This window comes from Bubalus kerabau, chromosome 15, assembly GCF_029407905.1.
Source record: "Bubalus kerabau isolate K-KA32 ecotype Philippines breed swamp buffalo chromosome 15, PCC_UOA_SB_1v2, whole genome shotgun sequence".
Classification (NCBI taxonomy): Eukaryota; Metazoa; Chordata; class Mammalia; order Artiodactyla; family Bovidae; genus Bubalus; species Bubalus kerabau.
Window position 1 is genome coordinate 59589785 of NC_073638.1, and position 21968 is coordinate 59611752.

The 21968-nt window shown below is 38.9% G+C and overlaps 1 protein-coding gene across 1 annotated transcript in view; it reads left to right on the forward strand.

The window, feature by feature from the left end:
- Window positions 1–21968, forward strand: part of METTL15 (methyltransferase 15, mitochondrial 12S rRNA N4-cytidine) — a 280288-nt gene that overhangs the window by 230881 nt on the left and 27439 nt on the right. The window contains exon 6 of the mRNA XM_055549188.1: window positions 834–900. Coding sequence (XP_055405163.1) covers window positions 834–900 — 67 coding nt within the window. The remainder of the gene's footprint in view (window positions 1–833; window positions 901–21968) is intronic.

A 21968-nucleotide genomic window follows, 5' to 3' on the forward strand; every position in this document is an offset into this window, starting at 1 on the left:
TCATATTTCTTTATAACAGTATCTCAGTATCTGCCTCACAGGCATCAGTGAGATATTGTGTGTGTGTGTGAGAGAGAGAGAGAGTGTCTGTTTTATAAAGCATGGTGCACTATTCAAGTGTAAGGGAGTGCAATCCTCATAAGTCTATACGGTTTGTTGTACAAAGCCATGGTATAACATGTGTCCCTGCATTTGAGTATCGTTTAAGTATAAACTTATGGCAGTTTAATGTAACAGAACGGTATTCACCAGTCATAAATAATGGTAAATGAGGCATGGCAGGAAATTTACAACAGCAGAATTATCATAGGTAGCTTTGAGAGATCTTAAGTGAAGACAGGGGCTTGCCTGGTGGCTCAGCAGTAAAAAAGCCACCTGCCAGTGCAGGAGACATGAATTCCATCCATGGGTCGGGGATATCCCCTGGAGAAGGAGATAGCAACCCACTCCAATATTCTTGCTTGGGAAATCCCATGGACAGAGGAACCTGGTATGTTGCATGCAGTCCATGGGGTCACAAAAAGTTGGACATGACTTAGCAACTGAACAACAATAAGGTGAAGACAGCTCATGGTTGTGAAGGCTCTAAAGCCAACGCTTGAGAGGAACTAAGCCTAAGAAGCGCTGCTGGGAGGCTCACTTGGCCTGGAGCCATGAAGCCACTTGCTTGTTCTCTTTGCCTTGAGTTCCCTCACCAGGATGCCGCTTTATAAAGGTGAAACTGACTCTGTAGATGAATATCATAAGGCAGAGGATAAAGTGTAGATATTGTAATTCTTTGTGATGTAATTTATTTTTCTATTTATATTAAGTCTACTTTGTTTGTCTGCAAGTTGAGCTTGAGAAGCTGAACTGTTTTAGAGATGCCCAGGACCTAGCCTCCACCTCTTCACAACACAGGTGAGAAAATATTGCCTTCTCTTTCTTTTGGGAGGAGGGGCTGTTTGGGCAAAAATGATTAACTCATGAATCAGTCCCCATGGCTCTCTCACTTTGGTGCTCCTACATGGCTCGAGGAGAAAACAGATGGAGAATAGGATATTGGAATAGGAAAAAAGTTGGCCATGTCCCTTTTCCCATTGCTAATTTATAGAATCCTTGGGTCATTCCATGTGAGGGAAGGAAGTACCTAAAATTCAATGACAGATTGGATATTGTTGTAGATTGATATTTACCCCCCCTTTAAAAATTTTTTAAATTTTGTATTGGAGTATAGCCAATTAAAATGTGATAGTTTTGGGTAAACAGCAAAGGGACTCAGCCATACATATACAAGTATCCATTCTCCCCTAAAGTCCCCTCCCGTCCAGGCTGCCACATAACATTGAACAGAGTTCCATGTGCTGTACAGTAGGTGCTTGTTGGTTATACATTTTAAATATAGCAGTGTATACATGTCAATCCCAGACTCCCTAACTATCCCATCCATGCCCCTGGCAACAATAAGCTCATTCTCTGAGTCTGTGAGTCTCTGTTTTGTAAGTAAGTTCATTTGTATCATTTCTTTTAGATTCCACATATAAGGGATGTTCTATGATATTAGATTTATTTTTGATTTTTGAAAACAATGGTATTCTTTTGTTATTCAGAAATGGCCAGAAAAGAGATAGAAGTGGCTTGAGAAGACAGAGAAGAAGGAGCTGGTAGAATGGTTTGAGGGCAGCAGTAGAAATAAAAATAAAACCACCTTTATTGTTTCCTTCTTACTATAGCTCATTCAACAAGCAGAAGCTAGAAAGGTCAGAGCAGTAAACATTTCTACCTATGCAGTGACATAGAGCTTCAGGGAAATGGGTGCTGTAACTGGGTACATTTCAATTTTACAAAACTTATTTTTAAATCAGTTTTGAACTTTTAATCCCTTCCTGTGTGTTTTCAGCTTGCTAAGTTAGCCTGCCAAGAAAAAGTTATTGAGAATCACTGTGGAAGTGAATAGGAAGCATGGAATTGAGAGGGATATTGAGACTGGGCATAGATTTTAAAAATCACCAGCACAGAGGTGGTTGAAGATGACCGTATTTGCCTGTCTCTTGACCTGTTTTCAGTTATCAGCTTTATTTATTATATTTTATTTTAATTCACTTATTTATGTGGCTGTGCCTGGTCTTAGTTGCAGCACACAGGATCTATTAGTCGTGCGATGCAGAATCTTTCACCACAGCATGCGAACTCAGTTGTGACATGTGGGATCTAGTTCCCTGACCAGGTATGGAACCTGAGTCCCCTGCATTGGGAAGGCAGAGTCATAGCCACTGGACCACCAGGGAAGTCCTGTGTTATTACTTTAGATAGATGGAGTCATATAATTTCATGCCTAGTTCACTATTTTAAAGATGGCTCTCTTGAAATATTTTGCAAAAATTCTTACTTTTCAATAAATTCTGGAATTTTCTGGGCCTCATCAATCCAAGGGTGTGGAAACAGAAGTTCTATTAGAAGAATTTCACTTATGTGGCAATTTGGAACTATTCTGTAGGTTAAAGATAGCTCTACAAGGCCAGGTCTTCTTGGTCTTTAGATGAAATCCATCATTCAGTTTCATTGCTAGAAAACCCACTACTACTTAACAGATTTGTGGAAGGATCAAAATGAAAGAATATATACGATGGCCCACAGGGCTGCCTTTCCCACCCCGTGTTTTGGATTCTCTCTACCCGTCCAGCTTGATCTCTCACCATCATTTTCCTTCACTTACTACCCTCCTGGCACACCAGCTGCCTTTCTCGTCTTCAAACATACCAAACTGTTTCTTACCCCAGTGCCTTTGCAAGTGTTCTCTATACATGTAATTTTTATATGTCCAATTCTTTACTCCTTATTTGCAGGCCTCCTCTCAGTATCATCTTCTCAGTGAGGTCTTTTCTTGCTCTATGTCTGAAGTCTTCTCTGCCTGGATATTTGGTATTTCATAACCCTGTTCGTATCTCTCATATCATTTTTTACAACCTGCAATTATGTTATCCACTTATGCATTTACTTTGTTATTACCTGTCTCCTCCCACTGAACTTCACAATATATTTTATTGAGACATAATTGGCATATAATACTTTATTAGTTTCAGATATAAAACATAGTAATTTGATATCTGAATATATTGCAAAATTATCACAATAAATCTAGTTAACCATCTGTCACAATAATGGTTCAAAATTGTTTTTTGTCATGATGAGAACTTTTAAGATCTACTCTCTTAACAACTTTCAAATGTGCAGCACAGTATCACTAACTATAGTCATCATGCTGTACATCTCCATGACTTATTTATTGAACAACCAGAAATCTGTGTCTTTCACCCATTTCTCCCCCTCTTCACCCACTTCTCCCCCCCACTACATTTCTGCCCCCCACCACCCCATGTCTCTGGCAACCACCAATCTGTTCTCTGTATCTATAAGCTCATTTTGTTTTTCTTTTTTCGATTCCACATATAAGTGAGATCATACCGTGTTTGTTTTTCTCTGACTTATTTTACTTAGAATAATGCCCTCAAGCCTCAACCATGTTGTAACAAATGGCAAGGTTTTATTCTTTTAATGACTAACATTCCACTCTTTGTATGTGTATCCACACATTTTTCTGTGTATATGTGTCACATTTTCTTTATCCATTTGTCCACTGATAGACACTTGGGTTGTTTCCATACTCGGACTGTGCCAAATAATGCTGCAATGCTGCTGTGAACCTGAGGGTGTATATTAATATATCTTTTCAGTTTAGTATTTTTTTTTTAGATAAACACTCAGAAGTGAAATTGCTGTATCATATCGTAGTTCAATTTTTAATTTGGGGGGAACTTCCATGCTCTTTGTATAGTGGCTATGCCAGTTTACATTCTCCCCAATAGCGCACAAGAGTTTCCTTTTCTCTGCATCCTCACCAACATTTATTATTTCTTGTCTTTTGATAATAGCCCTGTTACCTGTGTGCGATGACATCTCACACATGTGAGATGATTTGCATCTCACATTGTGTTTTGAGTTGCATTTTCCTGGTGATTTAGATTTCAAGATCTTTGAGATCAAAAACCTCACCTGTCTTGTTTACTTCAACGCCCAAGGTAGCTAACCCAGTGCTTACACATTAGACACTCACTGTTTGTGGAATGACTGACATGAGTCCTCTGTATATGAAAGTCCATGGGAAGGTTAGATTGAACATTTGAAATAATAAAAAAGTAAAGAAATGTAAGTTATACTCTTTCTGAGAAAAAGTTGCTCCAGCATGTTTATATGAAGGCATGGAGAGGAGGTAAGAGAAAGCTTTCCATACAGGAAAGGTTCTAAAAGCCAGGGTTTGTTTAGAAAGAACCAAACCAGAAGCTCTGACTGAGGTGGACTTTGGCCTGGCATTCCCTGACCCCAGAAATGGTTCCTATCTATGCACAAATTCTCATTTGACAGAGCATTTCAGACCAGATAAACCATACCAAATGAAAGGCCTGGAGACAAAAACATCATTTTAATGATACCATTTTGTAGAGCAGTCTGGAATGATTTCATAGGCTAATACCAGCATCTCTTTGTCTGAGAGTTAACCCACCTTTAAACCATCATTTGTCATCTTCAAATTAATCAGAGACCCAGATGGTTTTCTGGCTGAACCAGTATGTGCTCCTGGGAAGAAGAGGCATTACCTGGCATGGTCGTGGCTGACACTGGTATGTTGGCCTCCAGATTCATTTCTTGAGGAGACTGGGCATATTCAGCTCCACATTTGGACCTGGCTCCACGGACATGTCCAGAGGCCCACATTTACTAATTACATCATGGCTCACTCCACACAGGACATTGTTTCTGTTTTAATTTCCTGCTCCTGGTAGGCAGAACTTTTTATTATAACTTTGAAATACTGGTAAAGTAAACTGAAGGACCATGGACTTTGGAGTTACACATGGTTCTCTGGCTTTACCATTTGCAAATTCTACCATCTTTGCAAAATCACTTAACCTGACTGAACTTTCCTCCTCTATAAATGCAGAAGAGAACACTGAATAGAATGTTTCTGAGGATTCCATGAGATAGTGGGTGTATGAATGTGTTTGACACATAAATATTTCCTTCCTTTTTCCCTCTTTTTTCTTCCCAATGTAGTTGATATATAATATCTCTGGTTACAGGCAGAGTCAGCATTAGTGTTCAGAAACTTTAAATCTCAAGGCACGGAGCCTTGAGTTCACATCCCAGGATTCACTGTCTACATCTACCTTCACTGACTACCCTAAAATGTGGTAGGAAGTTTGAGTGAAAGTAAAGTTGAAACTCCAGTACTTTGGCCTCCTCATGCAAAGAACTGACTCATTGGAAAAGACTCTGATGCTGGGAGAGATTGGGGGCCAGAGGAAAAGGGGACGACAGAGGATGAGATGGCTGGATGGCACCACCGACTCGATGGATGTGAGTCTGAGTGAACTCCGGGAGTTGGTGATGGACAGAGGGACCTAGCGTGCTGCGATTCATGGGGTCACAGAGTCGGACATGACTGAGCAACTGAACTGAACTGAAGCCTCAAATTAGGACTATGTGACTTTGAATATCTGAAATAACACAAAGAAATCTTTATTTCTTTAGGCATTGCCTTATATATCTTCTTTCTCAGGTCACTTCTTATAGTGATTCCAAAGAAATTGGCAAAGAGAGAGGAATAATATACATATATTGGATGTAGTAGACAAAATTTTGACCCCATGACTGTTTCTCTCTCTGGTGTTGCACCCATGTTGTGAAAGTGAAAGTCATTCAGTCATGTCTGGCTCTGTGACCCCATGGACTGTCCAGTCCATGAACTTCTCCAGGCCAGAATACTGGAGTGGATAGCCGTTCCCTTCTCCAGGGGATCTTCCCAACCCAGGGATCGAACCCAGGTCTCCCACATTCCAGGTGGATTCTTTACCAGCTGAGCCACCAGGAAAGCCCAACCTATGTTATGTTACATGGCAAAAGGGACCTCACAATGTAATTAATGTTAATAACCAATAGACATTAAGATAGGGAGATTACATTATCCCTTTAAAGCAGGATGGGAATTCTGAAATATTCAAATCATGAGAAGGATTCTGTGCTGTTGTTGAGTTGGAAGATACAGGGAAATGGGAACTACAGTCCTACAACCACATGGAACTGGATTCTGCCAATAACCATTGAGCTTGAAAGAGGATCCTTGGCTTCAAGAGTCTGAGAACTGCTGCTCTGACTGACACCTTGATTTTACCCTTATGAGGTACTAAGCACAAAATCTAATCATGTCTTGCTGCACTTCTGACCTGTCAAAACTGTGAGAAAATAAAAGGTGTTGTTTTAGGCCATTATATTTGTGGTGATTTGTTGCAATATCAATTTTAAAAAATACACCAGGCTTGCAACTTTTTCTGAAGCATGATAAAAATATGAATTAATCAGGACAGGGAAGAAGTGCCTCCTGTTGAAAACAGCACTTTGGATCTGATGTAAACAATACAACACTTCCACAAAGATTCTCAAAGATCCATATTTTGAGACCTTCAGGTTGATCTTTGCTACTGCCCACTCTGGACTCCCTCAACAGCTCTTTGTAGTTGTATTGTAGTACTTTTCATTGTCTTGTTATTTTCTTGTCTGTGTGACTATATCTACAACATATTGGTGTCTTAAGAGAAAGAATATGTGATTTACTTTTGTGTCTCCCAAACCTAGCACAGAGCCTGACATGGCTGGAGGCACTAGATGTGTGTGCGTTAAGTGAAACTGTGAATGGATGAGATAGAATTAATAAACTAAACTAACACTGAATTAATAAACTTTGGACACTGACCTTAATAAAAGGTCAAAGTATTTGTTGTGATCACAAAGTGGAATTTAGTTTTACATTGACGTGTAGAAATTTTTATTTGCTCTGCACTGCCTTGCAAGTTGTAAAAAAATACCCAGCCTGCTCTTTGATGAGCCAATTTAGTTAAAAGAGTGACTATTAAATTTACCAAATCAGTTACCTTCCTAACTGAAGTAACTTTAATTATATGTTTTATATGTAGGTGTTAACTTCCAAGTCCTAACATCAGCTCTCTAGAATGATTTCTGTGAAGTTCAGTTCTTTTACTTTGATGCCTGTGTCCATTTATCCACTTGTTCTAGAAACATATTTAATTCTGAAAATGTTCTTAAAGGACATGGAAAAAAATCTTACTCCTCAAGAGAGAGAGTGCATGATCCCTGGAGTTATAAAGTATGAAGAGACACTAAGAGAGAGTCTCTTTTGCTTTTAAGAGAGTATCTAAATCACATCCTAAAGTGAAAGTCACGTAGTCGTGACCGACTCTTTGTAACCCAATGGACTATACAGTCCATGGAATTCTCCAGGCTAGAATACTGGAGTGGGTAGCCTTTCCCTTCTCCAGGGGATCTTTCCAATCCAGGGATCGAACCCAGGTCTCCTGCATTGCAGGTAGACTCTTTACATCCTTAAGCCTTATATTGATAACTTCTAGGGATATAGTTACCATAACATCTTTTTGTAGCCCATTTCCAATTATCTGGAAATTCATTCTTTCAGTTGCTAACTTCCTTCCCTTAGAAATTTTCCCCTGGTACACAAGTGTGAGATGGACTCACCAGATATATTTATTTGCATTTTATCATTCTATCATCTCACCTTCCATTCTACTTCATTGTCCTGCCATGGATAATTGGAACTGGGTTAAAAACGTGATCCAAGATGAACCAAGAAGAGTCTTTATCCTAATCCTTCTCATAATACTTGTGTTTGGATCTAAGAAGCAGCTTGTTAGTTTGTACTGTAACCACATAAAGTAAATTCAGAAGCTGTTATACAGCCACTTTCCCTTGAAGGACAAGAGAAATGCAGAAATTCAGTCTATGGATAAATGGAATTAATAAGCAACAGAGAAAATCTCAGGCATGATATGAAGAAGGAACACTGCCTGGGTTCCAGAAGCTGTTCTGTGCTCAGTGAGACCTGGATTCATACTGCTTTTAGGGTCTGTAAATCATCTATTTATCATCAAAATATACCCCCCACACCTCCTTTCTTTTGTTTTCTTTTTTTTTTAATTTTATTTTATTTTTAAACTTTACAAAATTGTATTAGTTTTGCCAAATATCAAAATGAATCCGCCACAGGTATACATGTGTTCCCCATCCTGAACCCTCCTCCCTCCTCCCTCCCCATACCATCCCTGTGGGTCGTCCCTGTGCAGTAGCCCCAAGCATCCAATATCGTGCATCGAACCTGGACTGGCGACTCGTTTCATACATGATATTATACATGTTTCAATGCCATTCTCCCAAATCTTCCCACCCTCTCCCTCTCCCACAGAGTCCATAAGACTGTTCTAAACTAACTAGCTTTGGTTTCTGTTACCTTTTAATGAGGAGTTCTAATGAGGAATTGAACTCATTCCTTTTAATGAGGAGTTCTACCAGAAATCGATCCTCTCTTTAAGCACATTTTTCCTTTCTGGGAAGTGAGAGGAGAGGGGAGCACAAAGTCTTATGGTTTTGCTATTTTATATAATAAATTTTACTTAATGCTTATTACATGTGAAAAGAGATGACCATTGGCTCCTAAGAGGCTGAAGTACTGGAGCCTGGATGTTATTTCTCTACACAGGACGCCTCTATTGAGAAGTCTTCACTCTAGAGCTCCTCCTGATTTGGACAAGACTGTTGGAGGCTCTCTCTGCCTAGTTCTGTTTCTTCTTTCTGTTGGCTTTCACAGGCATTGCTCCAATAAACTGTGTGCATTCCTAATTCCATATCCATGTCAACTTCCTGAAAGACCCAACCAATACAGACAGCCTTCAAAGGAAAATGGAAGGAGCGTTTTCTTTTACTCAACAAATATGTATTGACTATGACAATGGCCAAGCAATGTGCTTAAACACAGGAGTATCAGCAAACATGACAAAGTCATTTTCCATATGGAACTTCACTACAATCAAATAGAAATGGCATTGAACAAATAAATTGCGCAAAACACTGGGCCCACCAAATTGTAACTGAACAAAGAAACATAGCTGTGATGTTAAGTAAAAAACAAGGAAAAAGTAGAGGGAAACCTGGATGAGGAAGATGAAATATCAGAGCATGTTGAGTTTCAGTGAAGTAATAAAACCTGTAATTTTATATTTTAATCACATTCCACATTTAGGACTCCAGGGCTTGAAACTGTGGGATTTCTTCATAAGTGCAAAATAATGAAGACTTGAATTGGTATCATTATACCTGAAAAATATATAGGGAATTAGAAAAGAAAAAACAAGTCTGACCTGTTGAGCTAGCTTTAAAAAAAAAAAAAAAAGGAAAAAGAAAAACTAATTTAAAGAAGGATCCCATTGTCAGGAAGAAGAAAATGAGTCCATAGTAGGAAGTAACTGTTCTCCTGCTTTATCTAGATCAGATACCACCTGGAATCCTGTGGTCAGTTCTGGATTCCTTTGGAGAACACTTTAGGAGTAGCAAAAGTAAATTGGACTCCACAGTGGGTATGAGGATGGAGATAAGACCTTGGATCCATATGGCAAAAGAGCCTGGAGACGTTCATCCAGAACCAAGCCAATGAAGAGGGAGTCATTATAACCACCTTTAAATAAAGAACTGTTCTACATAATTAAAAAAACAAAAATAAAAATCTCAGGCCTACTGGTTGCAATTTCTCATAAGGGTAGGAATAGGAACACTGAGTAGAAGCTCAGGAACACTGAGTAGAAGCAGATTACAGTTGAGTATAAAAAATAAAAGTCAATTTCTGAAACCTAGAAAAATGAAGACAGTCTAATAGATTCATGGGACACCATTAAATGAAGCAATGTGTACATTACAGGAGTCCCAGAAGGAGAAGAGAGAAAGAGACAGCTTATATGAGGAAATAATGTTTGAATACTTCCCAATCTGAGAAAGAAATTGGACATCCAAATTCAAGAAGCCCAAAAACTCAAGCTGGGAAGAATCCAAAGAGGCCTATACTAAGATATATTAAAAATCAAACTGTAAAAATTTAGAGACGGAGAATCTTGAAAACAGAATGAGAAAGTGACTTGTCACGAGTACTCCTATTAGAATCAAGTGATGTATCAGCAGAAGCACTACATGTCAGAAGGGAATATGATGATATATTCAAAGTGCTGAAAGGAAAACGAAAGCTGGCAACCAAGAATATTCTATCAGGCAAAACTGGCCTTCAAAGATGAAGGAGATATAAAGACCTAACAATATAAACAACACCTGAGGGATTTCATCACCACTAAATCTGCCTTACTAAAAGTGCTAAATGGAGTCCAAGCTTAAGAAAATATAAAGCTCTATGGTAAAGGTAAATATAAAAACAAATACAGAATACTATATTTGATTTTATTATGGAATTTAAATTTTAGTATGGAATTTAAAATATAGAGGCATAACAAATAAGACTATATTATGGATGTAAAATAAAAAATATCATTTATGATAGGGATAAACTGGAGGGAGATATGTAAAGGAGGTTGAAATTAAGTTGTTAGCAGTTATAAGATGTTTTATATAATCCTACAAGGCTATGGTTTTTCCAGTGGTCATGTATGGATGTGAGAGTTGGACTGTGAAGAAAGCTGAGCGCTGAAGAATTGATGCTTTTGAACTGTGGTGTTGGAGAAGACTCTTGAGAGTCCTTTGGACTGCAAGGAGATCCAACCAGTCCATTCTGAAGGAGATCAGCCCTGGGATTTCTTTGGAAGGAATGATGCTAAAGCTGAAACTCCAGTACTTTGGCCACCTCATGCAAAGAGTTGACTCATTGGAAAAGACTCTGATGCTGGGAGGGATTGGGGGCAGGCGGAGAAGGGGACGACAGAGGATGAGATGGCTGGATGGCATCACCAACTCGATGGACTTGAGTTTGAGTGAACTCCGGGAGTTGGTGCTGCAATTCATGGGGTCGCAAAGAGTCAGACATGACTGAGCTACTGAACTGAACTGAACTGATAACCATAAAGAAGATACCTATAGAAGATGCTCAAAGGAACAGATAATAGAATTAAAGCACATCACTACCAAAAATCAATAAAATCTAAGGAAAAAAGCCAGAGATGAAAAGGGAAAAATACTCTAGCCTTACAGAAAACAATGAACAAAGTATCAATAATAAATCCTTCCCAATTAGTAGTTACTTGAAATTTACATGGATTAAGCACTCCAATCAAAGGCATAGAGTGACTAAATAGATTTTTAAAAAGCAAACAAACAATATCCAACTGTAAGCTCTCGATAAGAAACTCATTTTAGATATAAGGATACACAGGTTGAAAATAAAAGAATGGAAAAATATATAAAAGCAAATGGTAACCAAGAGAAAGTAGGGTGGCCATATTTAAATCAGCCATAATAGGCTTTAAGTCACGAATTGTCATTGGAAACAAAGAAGGATATTATATAATCATAAAAGAATTAAATTAACCAGAAAGATAAAACAGTTATAAATATATATGCAACTAACATCAGAGCACCCAAATATAGGAAGCAAATATTAGCAGAATTGAAGGGAGAAGTAGAATTAAATCTCTAAAAATAGGAAGAGATTTCATGCCCTAATTTCAATAATAGAACATCTATACATAAAATAAATAAGGAAATAGAGGATTTGAACAGCAGTATAGACTAATTGAATATCACAGATACATACATAACACTCCAACTAATAACAGCAGAAAACACATTCTTCTGAGGTGCACACAGAACATCCTCTAAGATCACACATTAGACCACACAACAAGTCTTAACATTAAGAAGATTGAAGCCATACCAAATATCTTTTTTTGACAACAATAGGATAAAACTAAAAATCAATAGTAAATGGAAAACTGGAAAATTCACAGCATGGAAATTAATGCACTCTTGAAAAACCAAGAGATAAAAGAAGGAATGACAAGGGAAATGAAAAAGCATCTTGAGACAAATGAAAATGAAAACATACTAAAACATATGAGACAAAGCAATAGTCAGAGGGAAGTTTATGATAGTAAACACCTGTATTAATAAAGAAGAAAGAGTTCAAATCAAAAACCTAACCATATACCTCAAGGAAATACAAATGAAGAGCAAGCTAAACCCAGAGTTAGTATAAGCAAGGAAATAATAAAGATTAAAGTAGAAATAAAAAAAATAGGAAATGTAAAAAGGATAGGAAAAAATCTCCAAATTAAGGGCTGATGTTTTGAAAAGAACAGTAAAACTGATGATGCTTAGTTAGACTAAGAATAAATCAGAGAAGACTTAAAAAGCAAACATCATAAATGAAAGAAGAGACATTTTAGCTGAAGCCACAGAAATTAAAGTGATCATAAGAGACTTCTAGGAATTGACTAGCTTAGAAGAAATGGATAAATTTTTAGAACATGCAACCTCCCAAGATTAAATTATGAAAAAGTATCTGAACAGACCTGTAACTAGTAAGAAGAAAGACTCTATAGTCAAAAATGTCCCAAAAAGAAACACTCAAAATTAGATGACTTTGCTGGAGAATCCTACCATATATTTAAAGAAAAATATTAACAGCCATCCTTCTCAAATGCTTCCCCAAAATTTATGAGAACACTTCCAAGCTTATTTTATGAATTCAGCATTATTCTTATATCAAACCACAACAAAGTAATACAAGAAAAGAAAACCACAGACCATTATTTTTGATGCATATTAATGCAAAAAATACTCAATAAAGTCCAACAGAACATTAAAAGAATTTTATACTGTGACCAAATAGAATTTATTTCTGGAATGCAAAGATGGTTCAACATATGAAAATCAATGTAATACACCGCTTTAACAGAATAAAGGGCAAAAATCAAATAATTACCTCAATTGATGCAGAAAAAATTTTTGACAAAGTTTAACACGTTTCCTGATGAAAACACTCAATGAAGTAGCAATAGAAGGAAGCTTCCTCCACATAGAAAAGAGCATATATGAAAAATCACACCTAACATCATACTCAATTGTGAAAAACTGAAAGCTTTTCTTTTAAGATCTGAGTGCAGATCTTAAAAGGCATTGGGATGACTGCCATCTTTCTTGCAGTAGCAAGGCAGGTGCACGGTGTGCACACTGAAGCCCCATTGTGGCTCAGGTGGTCTCCAAGTATGCCAGCAAGGCCTTGGCTGGTCATCAGACATGGGCACTCCAAGGTCAGCTACATCCTGGAAGCCAGGCCAGGCTTTGGCATGATATACTAATGCACAGTATGATGCCTGGGTGCACCAGCAACTTCTTCATGGCCTCTGACAAGGCAAGGATGCCCTCTCTTACTATTTCTATTCAACATAGTACTGAAAGTCCTAGCCATAACAATTAGGCAAGAAAAAATAAAAAAGGCATTCAAGTCATAAAGGAAGATGTAAAATTATCTCTGTTCACAGATGACATGACCTTATATGTAGAAAACCGAGGAGATTCCACACACAAAAAATGTTAACATGAATAAATGAATTCAGCGAAGTTGCAAGATGAAAAATCAATACACGAAAATTGTTTGCACTGTATGTGCTAACACTAAACAATCCCAATATGAAATTGAAGGGAAAAATCCTAATTTATAATAGCATAAAAAGGAATAAAATACTTAGGAATAAACTTAACCAAGGAGTTTAAGCAACTGCGACAAACCAGTTGCTCTGAGGTCACTGGGACCACCCTGCCTGTTTCACTGCTGTTGGCCTTCATAGTCCCCTTGCTGTTTCTCAGGAGCTTCAGCTCAGTGGCTGTCACTAAGCTGGTGGTGCTTCTGGGCATTGTACTGTGCATTAGTATCTCATTCCAGAGCCTGGCCCTGGCTACCAGGATGTAGCTGACCTTGGAGTACCCATGTTTGATGACCAGCCAAGGACTTGCTGGCACTCTTGGAGACTACCTGAGCCACAATGCATCTGCCTCGCCTACTGCAAGAAAAATGGCAGTCATTCCAGTGGCTTCTGCACTGCCCACTTGTAGCACCATGACCTCAGCCTCCTAGAAAGTGAAGAGCACCAACCCCATAATGGTGCCCAATTCCAATTAATGATATGAGGAGGCCCTACAGTCTCAGTTCTACTTGCCTGGGGAGCCTTTGGGACAGTTTTTCCAAATGAGAGGAAATGAGCGCCAGAGTAATCTGTAGTTGATTAGCATTTGGGGAAAGCTGATCAAACCCTCCAGATAGAGGTTCTTGGAGTTTCCTGCAGCTTGCAGTTGGGAAGAGATATTTCTGACATGAGGGTAGTCTTTTCTGTCCTTTTTCATTGACATGAAGTGTTTTTGTTTTCTGCATCTTCCTGAATGCAGCTCAGAGTGTTTCTGCCCTGTCTTGATGGTAATGCATAGGTCTGTCCTCTGAGGAGGGGCCAGATAACTATTTCTCCTCTAGTCAGCCTCAATTTATTGTCAGGAAAATCAAAACTGTTTGAACAATATTAGGCAGAAAGACATTTAATACAGAAGGATCAAGGCTGGGAGCCAAAGTCAGGAGATCAGGAAGTATGGACATCATAGGGATCACCCTACTGATCCTACTGTTTACAATCTAATGTAAGGGAACTCTGGCAGGGTGCCTGGGGATACTGGCAAAGCCTTGTTCCTGCCACCTTCTTGAGCATAAATAATTATGAATATAATTTTTTTTTAATCTCAAACTCCTAAAATAAGATAATGGGGGAAAGAAAAAAGAAATAATTAAGAAATACATGTGAATTATGGATAATATAGTCCCTGGTTAATACATACAAATATATATACACAATAAGATAACTAATAAAAAAGAAAAATACTGAAAACTATAAAACAATGATGAAAAAATTAAATGAGAACTTCCCTGATGATCCAGTGGTTAAAGTCCACCTGCAAAGCAAGGGACACAGATTCAATCCCTGATCCAGGAAGATTCCACATACTTGGGGCAACTAAGCCATGAGCCACAACTGCTGAGCCTGTGCTCTAGAGCCCATGCTCTGCAACAACAGAAGGCACTGCAGTGAGAAGCCCACCCGCTACAACTAGAGAGTGGCCCCCACTCAATGCAACTAGAGAAATCCTGTGCACAGCAATGAAGATCCAGTGCAGCCAAAAATAAGTAATTGATTTTTTTAATTAAGGGAGAGAAATCATTGGGAAGGCATTCATGTTAATTGTTTGGAAGACAATATTATTAAAATGTTCAGACTACCCAAATGACCTATAGTTTCAGTGCAACCCCTTTCAAGTTTCTAGTGGTACTTATTTTCAGAAATAGAAAAAGTATTCTAAAATTCATATGGAATCTCAAAGGACTCCAAATAGCCAAAATAATTTTGAGAAAGAATAACATAACTGAAGGTCTCATGCTGCCTGATATCAAAATATATAATAAAGTTATAGTAATTAAAACAGTGTGGTGTTGGCATAAAAATAGATGTAGAGAGCAATGGAACAGAATTGAGAGCCCAGAAATAAACTATAATGTATACGGTCTAATTATTGTCAACAAAGGTGCCAAAATTGTACAATGGGAAAAGGCTAGTCTCTTCAACAAATGCTGTAGGGAAAACTTCACATGAATATCCACATGTGAAGTTGAACTCTTACCTCATACCATATGAAAAAATAACTCATTAAGGATTAAACACCCTGCTGTAGACTGAATATTTGTGTCCTTCCCCCCAAAATTCATATGTTAAACCCCATCCACAATATGATGATATTTGGAGGTGGGACCTTTGGGCAATGATTAGGTCATGAGGATGGAACCCTCGATGCCCTTATAAAAGAGACCCTAGAGAGTTTCCTTGCTACTTTCACCATGTGTGGACATATAGAGGACAGCTGTTACATGACCCAGGTAGCCGACTAACTTTCACCAAACACCAAGTCTCCTGTTACCTTGATCTTAGAGTTCCCAGCCTCCAGACTGAGAAATAAATTTCTTTTGTTTGTAAGCCACAAAATCTGTGGTAATCTTTTATAGTAGCTATAATGAACTGAGACAGAAACGGTACTAAGAAGTGGGGTGCAATTCTAACAAATACCTTAAAATGTGGAAGTAGCTTTGGAACTGGTTAACGGATTAAGGCCGAAAGAGTTGAAGTGCCTGCTAGAAAAAGCCAACATCATTGTGAACAGACCATTAAGGGCAATTCTTGTGAGAGCCCAGAAAGAGATGAGAACAGTAGAAAATAATTGTTTTAGAAAATACCTCAATAATCCTGAACAGAATATTAGTAGAAATATGGATGGCAATAATCATTCAGTTGAGGTGTTGGATGGAAATGAGCATCATGTTATTAGAAACTGGAGGAAAGGTCATTCTTATTATAAGTGACAGAGAACTTGGCCAAATTGTGTCATGTTCTACTGTTTTGTGGAAGGTGGAAATTTCAAGCATTGAAATTGGATATTTTACCTGAAACTGTTTCTAAGGAAAGTGTGGAAGCTGTGGCTTGGCATCTCATTACTGCTTATAGTAAAATATGAAAAGAGAGAGTGACTTGAACTTGTTAAGCAAAAAGGAAATAGAACATAAAAGATTTAGAAAATTCTCAGCCCATCTGTATTGCAAAAAATGAAACACTAAGGGTGTGGCCAATTGACAGTTCAATGAAATAAATAGAGATCAGCCATCTCAACAGAAACCAGGAGCTATTCTCTAAGACGATGGAGGAATCCCAGATGGAACTGTCATTGCTGTTCAGTCACTAAGTCCTGTCCTACTCTTTGCGACCCCATGAACTGCAGCACGCCAGTCTTCCCTGTACTTCACTATCATTCAGTGAGTGAAAGTCACTCATCATGTCCAGCTCTCTGTGACTCCATCCATGGAATTCTCCAAGCCAGAATACTGGAGTGGGTAGCCAGTATTCTTCTCCAGGGGATCTTCCTGACCCAGGGATCAAACCCAGGTCTCCCACATTACAAGCAGATTCTTTACCAGCTGAACCACAAGAGAAGCCCAGAGTTTGCTATCATCCAGAGTTTGCTCAAACTCATGTCCATTGAGTCGGTGATGCCATCCAACCATCTCATCCTCTGTTGCCCCTTCTCCTCTTGCCCTAAGTCTTTCCCATCATCAGGGTTTTGTCCAATGAGTCAGCTCTTCACATCAGGTGGTCAAAGTGCAGCTTCAGCATCAGTCCTTCCAATGAATATTCAGGATTGACTTAATTTAGGATTGACTGGTTTCATCTCTTTGCTGTCCAAGGGACTCTCAAGAGTGTTCTCTAGCACCACAGTTCAAAAGCATCAATTCTTTGGTGCTCAGCTTTCCTTATGGACTGACTCTCACATTTGTACATGAATACTGGAGAAACCATAGCTTTGACTACATGGACCTTTGTCAGCAAAGTGTTATCTCTGCTTTTTTAATAGGCTGTCTAGTTTTGTCATAGCTTTTCTTCCAAGGAGGAAGTGTCTTTTAATGTCATGGCTGCAGTCACCATCCACAGATTTTGGAGCCCAAGAAAATAAAATCTGTCACTGTTTCTACTTTTTCCCCAATTATTTGCCATGAAGTGATGGGACTGATGTCATGATTTTAATTTATTGAATGTTGAGTTTTATGTCAAGTTTTTTCACTCTTCTCTTTTCAGTTCAGTTCAGTCTCTCAGTCGTGTCCAACTCTTTGCGACCCCATGAATTGCAGCACGCCAGGCCTCCCTGTCCATCACCAACTCCCGGAGTTCACTCAGACTCATGTCCATTGAGTCAGTGATGCCATCCAGCCATCTCATCCTGTCGTCCCCTTTTCCTCCTGCCCCCAATCCCTCCCAGCATCAGAGTTTTTTCCAATGAGTCAACTCTTCACATGAGGTGGCCAAAGTACTGGCGTTTCAGCTTTAGCATCATTCTTTCCAAAGAACACCCAAGGCTGACCTCCTTCAGAATGGACTGGTTGGATCTCCTTGCAGTCCAAGGGACTCTCAAGAGTCTTCTCCAACACCACAGCTCAAAAGCATCAATTCTTCAGTGCTCAGCTTTCTTCACAGTCCAACTCTCACATCCATACATGACCAATGGAAAAATTATAGCCTTGACTAGACGGACCTTTGTTGGCAAAGTAATGTCTCTGCTTTTCAATATGCTATCTACGTTGGTCATTACTTTCCTTCCAAGGAGTAAGCGTCTTTTAATTTCATGGCTGCAATCACCATCTGCAGTGATTTTGGAGCCCCCCAAAATAAAGTCTGACACTCTTTCCACTGTTTCCCCATCTATTTCCCATGAAGTGATGGGACCAGATGCCATGATCTTCATTTTCTGAATGTTGAGCTTTAAGCCAACTTTTTCACTCTCCACTTTCACTTTCATCAAGAGGCTTTTTAGTTCCTCTTCACTTTCTGCCATAAGGGTGGTGTTATCTGCATATCTGAGGTTATTGATATTTCTCCTGGCAATCTTGATTCCAGCTTGTGCTTCTTCCAGCCCAGCGTTTCTCATGATGTACTCTGCACAGAAAAAGTTAAATAAGCAGGGTGATAATATACAGCCTTGACGAACTCCTTTTCCTATTTGGAACCAGTCTGTTGTTCCATGTCCAGTTCTAACTGTTGCTTCCTGACCTGCATATAGGTTTCTCAAGAGGCAGGTCAGGTGGTCTGGTATTCCCATGTCTTTCAGAATTTTCCAGTTTATTGTGATCCACACAGTCAAAGGCTTTGGTGTAATCAATAAAGCAGAAATAGATATTTTTCTTGAACTTTCTTGCTTTTTTGATGATCCAGCGGATGTTGGCAATTTGATCTCTGATTCCTCTGCCTGTTCTAAAACCAATTATTTGCTCTCTCCCATTAAAGTGGTATTATCTGCATACTTGAGGTTGTTGATATTTCTCCCAGCAATCTTGATTCCAGCTTGTGAGTCATCCAGCTTAGCATTCCAGATGATATACTCTGCATATAAGTTAAATAAGCAGGGTGACAATATACAGCCTTGACTTACTTCTTTCCCAACTGGAAATCAGTCCATTGTTTCATGTCCAATTCTGTTGCTTCTTGTCCTGCATACAGGTTTCTTAGGAGACATGTAAGGTGGCCTGGTATTCCTAACTCTTTAAGAATTTTCCAGTTTGTTGTGGTCCACACAGTCAAAGGCTTTAGCACAGTCAACGAAGCAGAAGTAGGTGTTTGCTGGAATTCTCTTTCTTTTTCTGTGATCCAGCAAATGTTAGCAATTTGATCTCTGGTTTCTCTGCCTTTCTTAATGCAACCTGAATATCTGGAAGTTCTCAGTCACATACTGCTAAAGCCTAGCTTGAAGGATTTTGAGCATTACTTTGCTAGCATGTGAAATGAGTGTGATTGTGTGGTAGTTTGAACATCTTTGGCCCTGTCCTTCTTTGGGATTGGCCTTCTATAGTCCTGCGAATACTGCTGAGTTTTCCACATTTGCTGACATATTGAGTGCAGTACTTTAATAGCATCAAATTTTAGGATTTTAAATAACTCAGCTGCAGTTTCATAACCTCCACTAGTTTTGTTTGTGCTAATGCTTCCTAAGACTCACTTGACTTCACACTCAGACATCCAGCTCTAGGTGAGTGGCCACATCATCATGATTTTCCAGGTCATTAAGACCTTTTTCTGTATAGTTCTTCCGTGTATACTTGCCACCAGTTCCTAATCTCTTCTGCTTATGTTAGGTCCTTGCCATTTCTGGCCTTTATTGTGCCCATCTTTGCATGAAATATTCCTCACCTGGCGTGCTGCGATTCATGGGGTCGCAAAGAGCTGGACACTACTGGGCAATTGATCTGATCTGATCTGATCTCTAATTTTCTTGAAGAAATCTCTAGTCTTTGCCATTCTATTGTTTTGCTCTATTTCTTTGCACTGTTCACTTTAAAAGGCTTTCTTATGTCTCCTTGCTATTCTCTGGAACTCTGCATTCAATTGAGTATATCTTTCCCTGTATCCTTTGCCTTTCACTTCCCTTCTTTCCTCAGCTATTTGTAAAGCCTCCTCAGAAAACCACTTTGCCTTCTTGCATTTCTTTTTCTTTGAGATGGTTTTGGTCACTGCCTCCTGTACATTATAAACCTCTGTTCATAGTTTTTTAGCAATTGGCCTACCAGATCTAATCCTTTGAATTTATTCATCACCTCCACTCTATAATCATAGGGGATTTGATTCAGGTCATACCTGAATGGCCTCACAGTTTTCCTTACTTTCTTCAGTTTAAGCCTGAATTTTGCAATAAGGAGCTCATGATCTGAGCCACAGTCATCTCCAGGTCTTGTTTTTACTGACTGTATAGAGCTTCACTATCTTTGGCTGCAAAGAACATTATCAATCAGATTTAGTTATTGACCATCTGGTGATATCAATGTGTAGAATCATCTCTTGGGTTGTTGGAAAAGGGTGTTTGCCATGACCAGTGTGTTCTCTTGACAAAACTCTGTTAGCCTTTGCCCTGCTTCATTTTTTACTCCAAAGCCATACTTGCCTGTTGTTCCAGGTATCTCTTGCTTCCTACTTTTGCATTTTAATCCCCTATGATGAAAAGGACATCTTTTTTGGTGTTAGTTCTAGAAGGTAAGTCTTCATAGAACCAGTTCAATGAAGAGTCTCTATCCTTTCCAAATTGTTCACCACAGAACTGCCAAGTTCATCTGAAACTCAGTTTTGACCAAGTCCTGTTGCCTGAAAAATTGGTTCACCTCTTGGTAGGTGTTGAGCCAAAAGACACAAGCAAGCCAAAGATCTGGAGAAGGAAGGATTTCTCATTACTTTTAGGAAGTAAGGAGACACCAGGGATCTTTCCCAAAGCTGTGTCTTCCCAAACCAAAATTAGGAAAGTTTTAAGCTAATTTAATTTAAATTTTAAGTTAATTTAAGGGCACATTCATCCCCATGAAGGGCTTGGGTGTTATACAGTACAAGCTTTAGTTGGTTCAAGTCAGGAGGGTCACAAAAGGTCAACATTATCATCCCTTAAGCTCTAGTTGATCCCATGGTTGAGTACTTTAGGTTAATGCTTACGATTGAAAGAGAACTAGAAATTTTTACAACTGATATATTAATTTTGTTACTTCTCTTTCCTCTCATTTTTTTTCTGCATTCTTTTGTTCCCTTAAGATTATTAATTCCTGAGACCTGTTTTAAGGACAAGCATTGTGGTCAGGCTTAGGTCACAAAATGGCTTAGTCCAAAAATGGTTCCTCTCATATCAAGAAAGCCATGCTTGGTTCCCTTTCTCCAGGGAATCCCTACCTGATCTGCTTACACTTCTTTTCTTAAACAGTTGTTTGTCAATTGCTCTCCGTTTCTCAGCACATACTTAAATTTTCATAGACTTGGGAATCAGCTGAGGTCATTATTAAAATTCCCCAGGGGGATTTTAACTCATCTGAATCTAGTGATCCAGAGAGCCCATTTTGAGAATCTTTGTTGAGCTCAACCTCAAGTTGTTTAACTCAGCATACAAAACCCTTCATGACTTGGCTCTGGCTACCGCTCCATCCACATCTTTTACTTTTCAATCCTAAAATTAACTCTGTAGTACTAGAGATTCACTTTAGCCCCACACATTCTGAGATTTTGCTGTTTCTCTTTTTCCTTGAACACTTTCACTTTTTCACCCAGTGACTTCTGTGACCTTCACCTGCCCAATCCTGCCCAGCTGTATTAGTTATCTATTGCTGCATGGCTCATATTAGATATCTATTAATTAGTATAATTAATCAGTTAATACAATTAATTTTAATATAATTATTTATCTATTGCTGCTTCCCTTATAGCTCAGTTGGTAAAGAATCCGCCTGCAATGCAGGAGACCCCAGTTTGATCCTGGGTCAGGAAGATCCACTGGAGAAGGGATAGGCTACCCACTCCAGTATTCTTGGACTTGCCTTGTGGCTCAGCTGGTAAAGAGTCTTCCTGCAATGTAGGAGACCTGGGTTCGATCCCTGGGTTAGAAAGATCCCCTGGAGAAGCGAAAGGCTGCCCACTCCAGTATTCTGGCCTGGAGAATTCCATGGACTATATAGTCCACGGGGTCACAAAGAGTTGGAC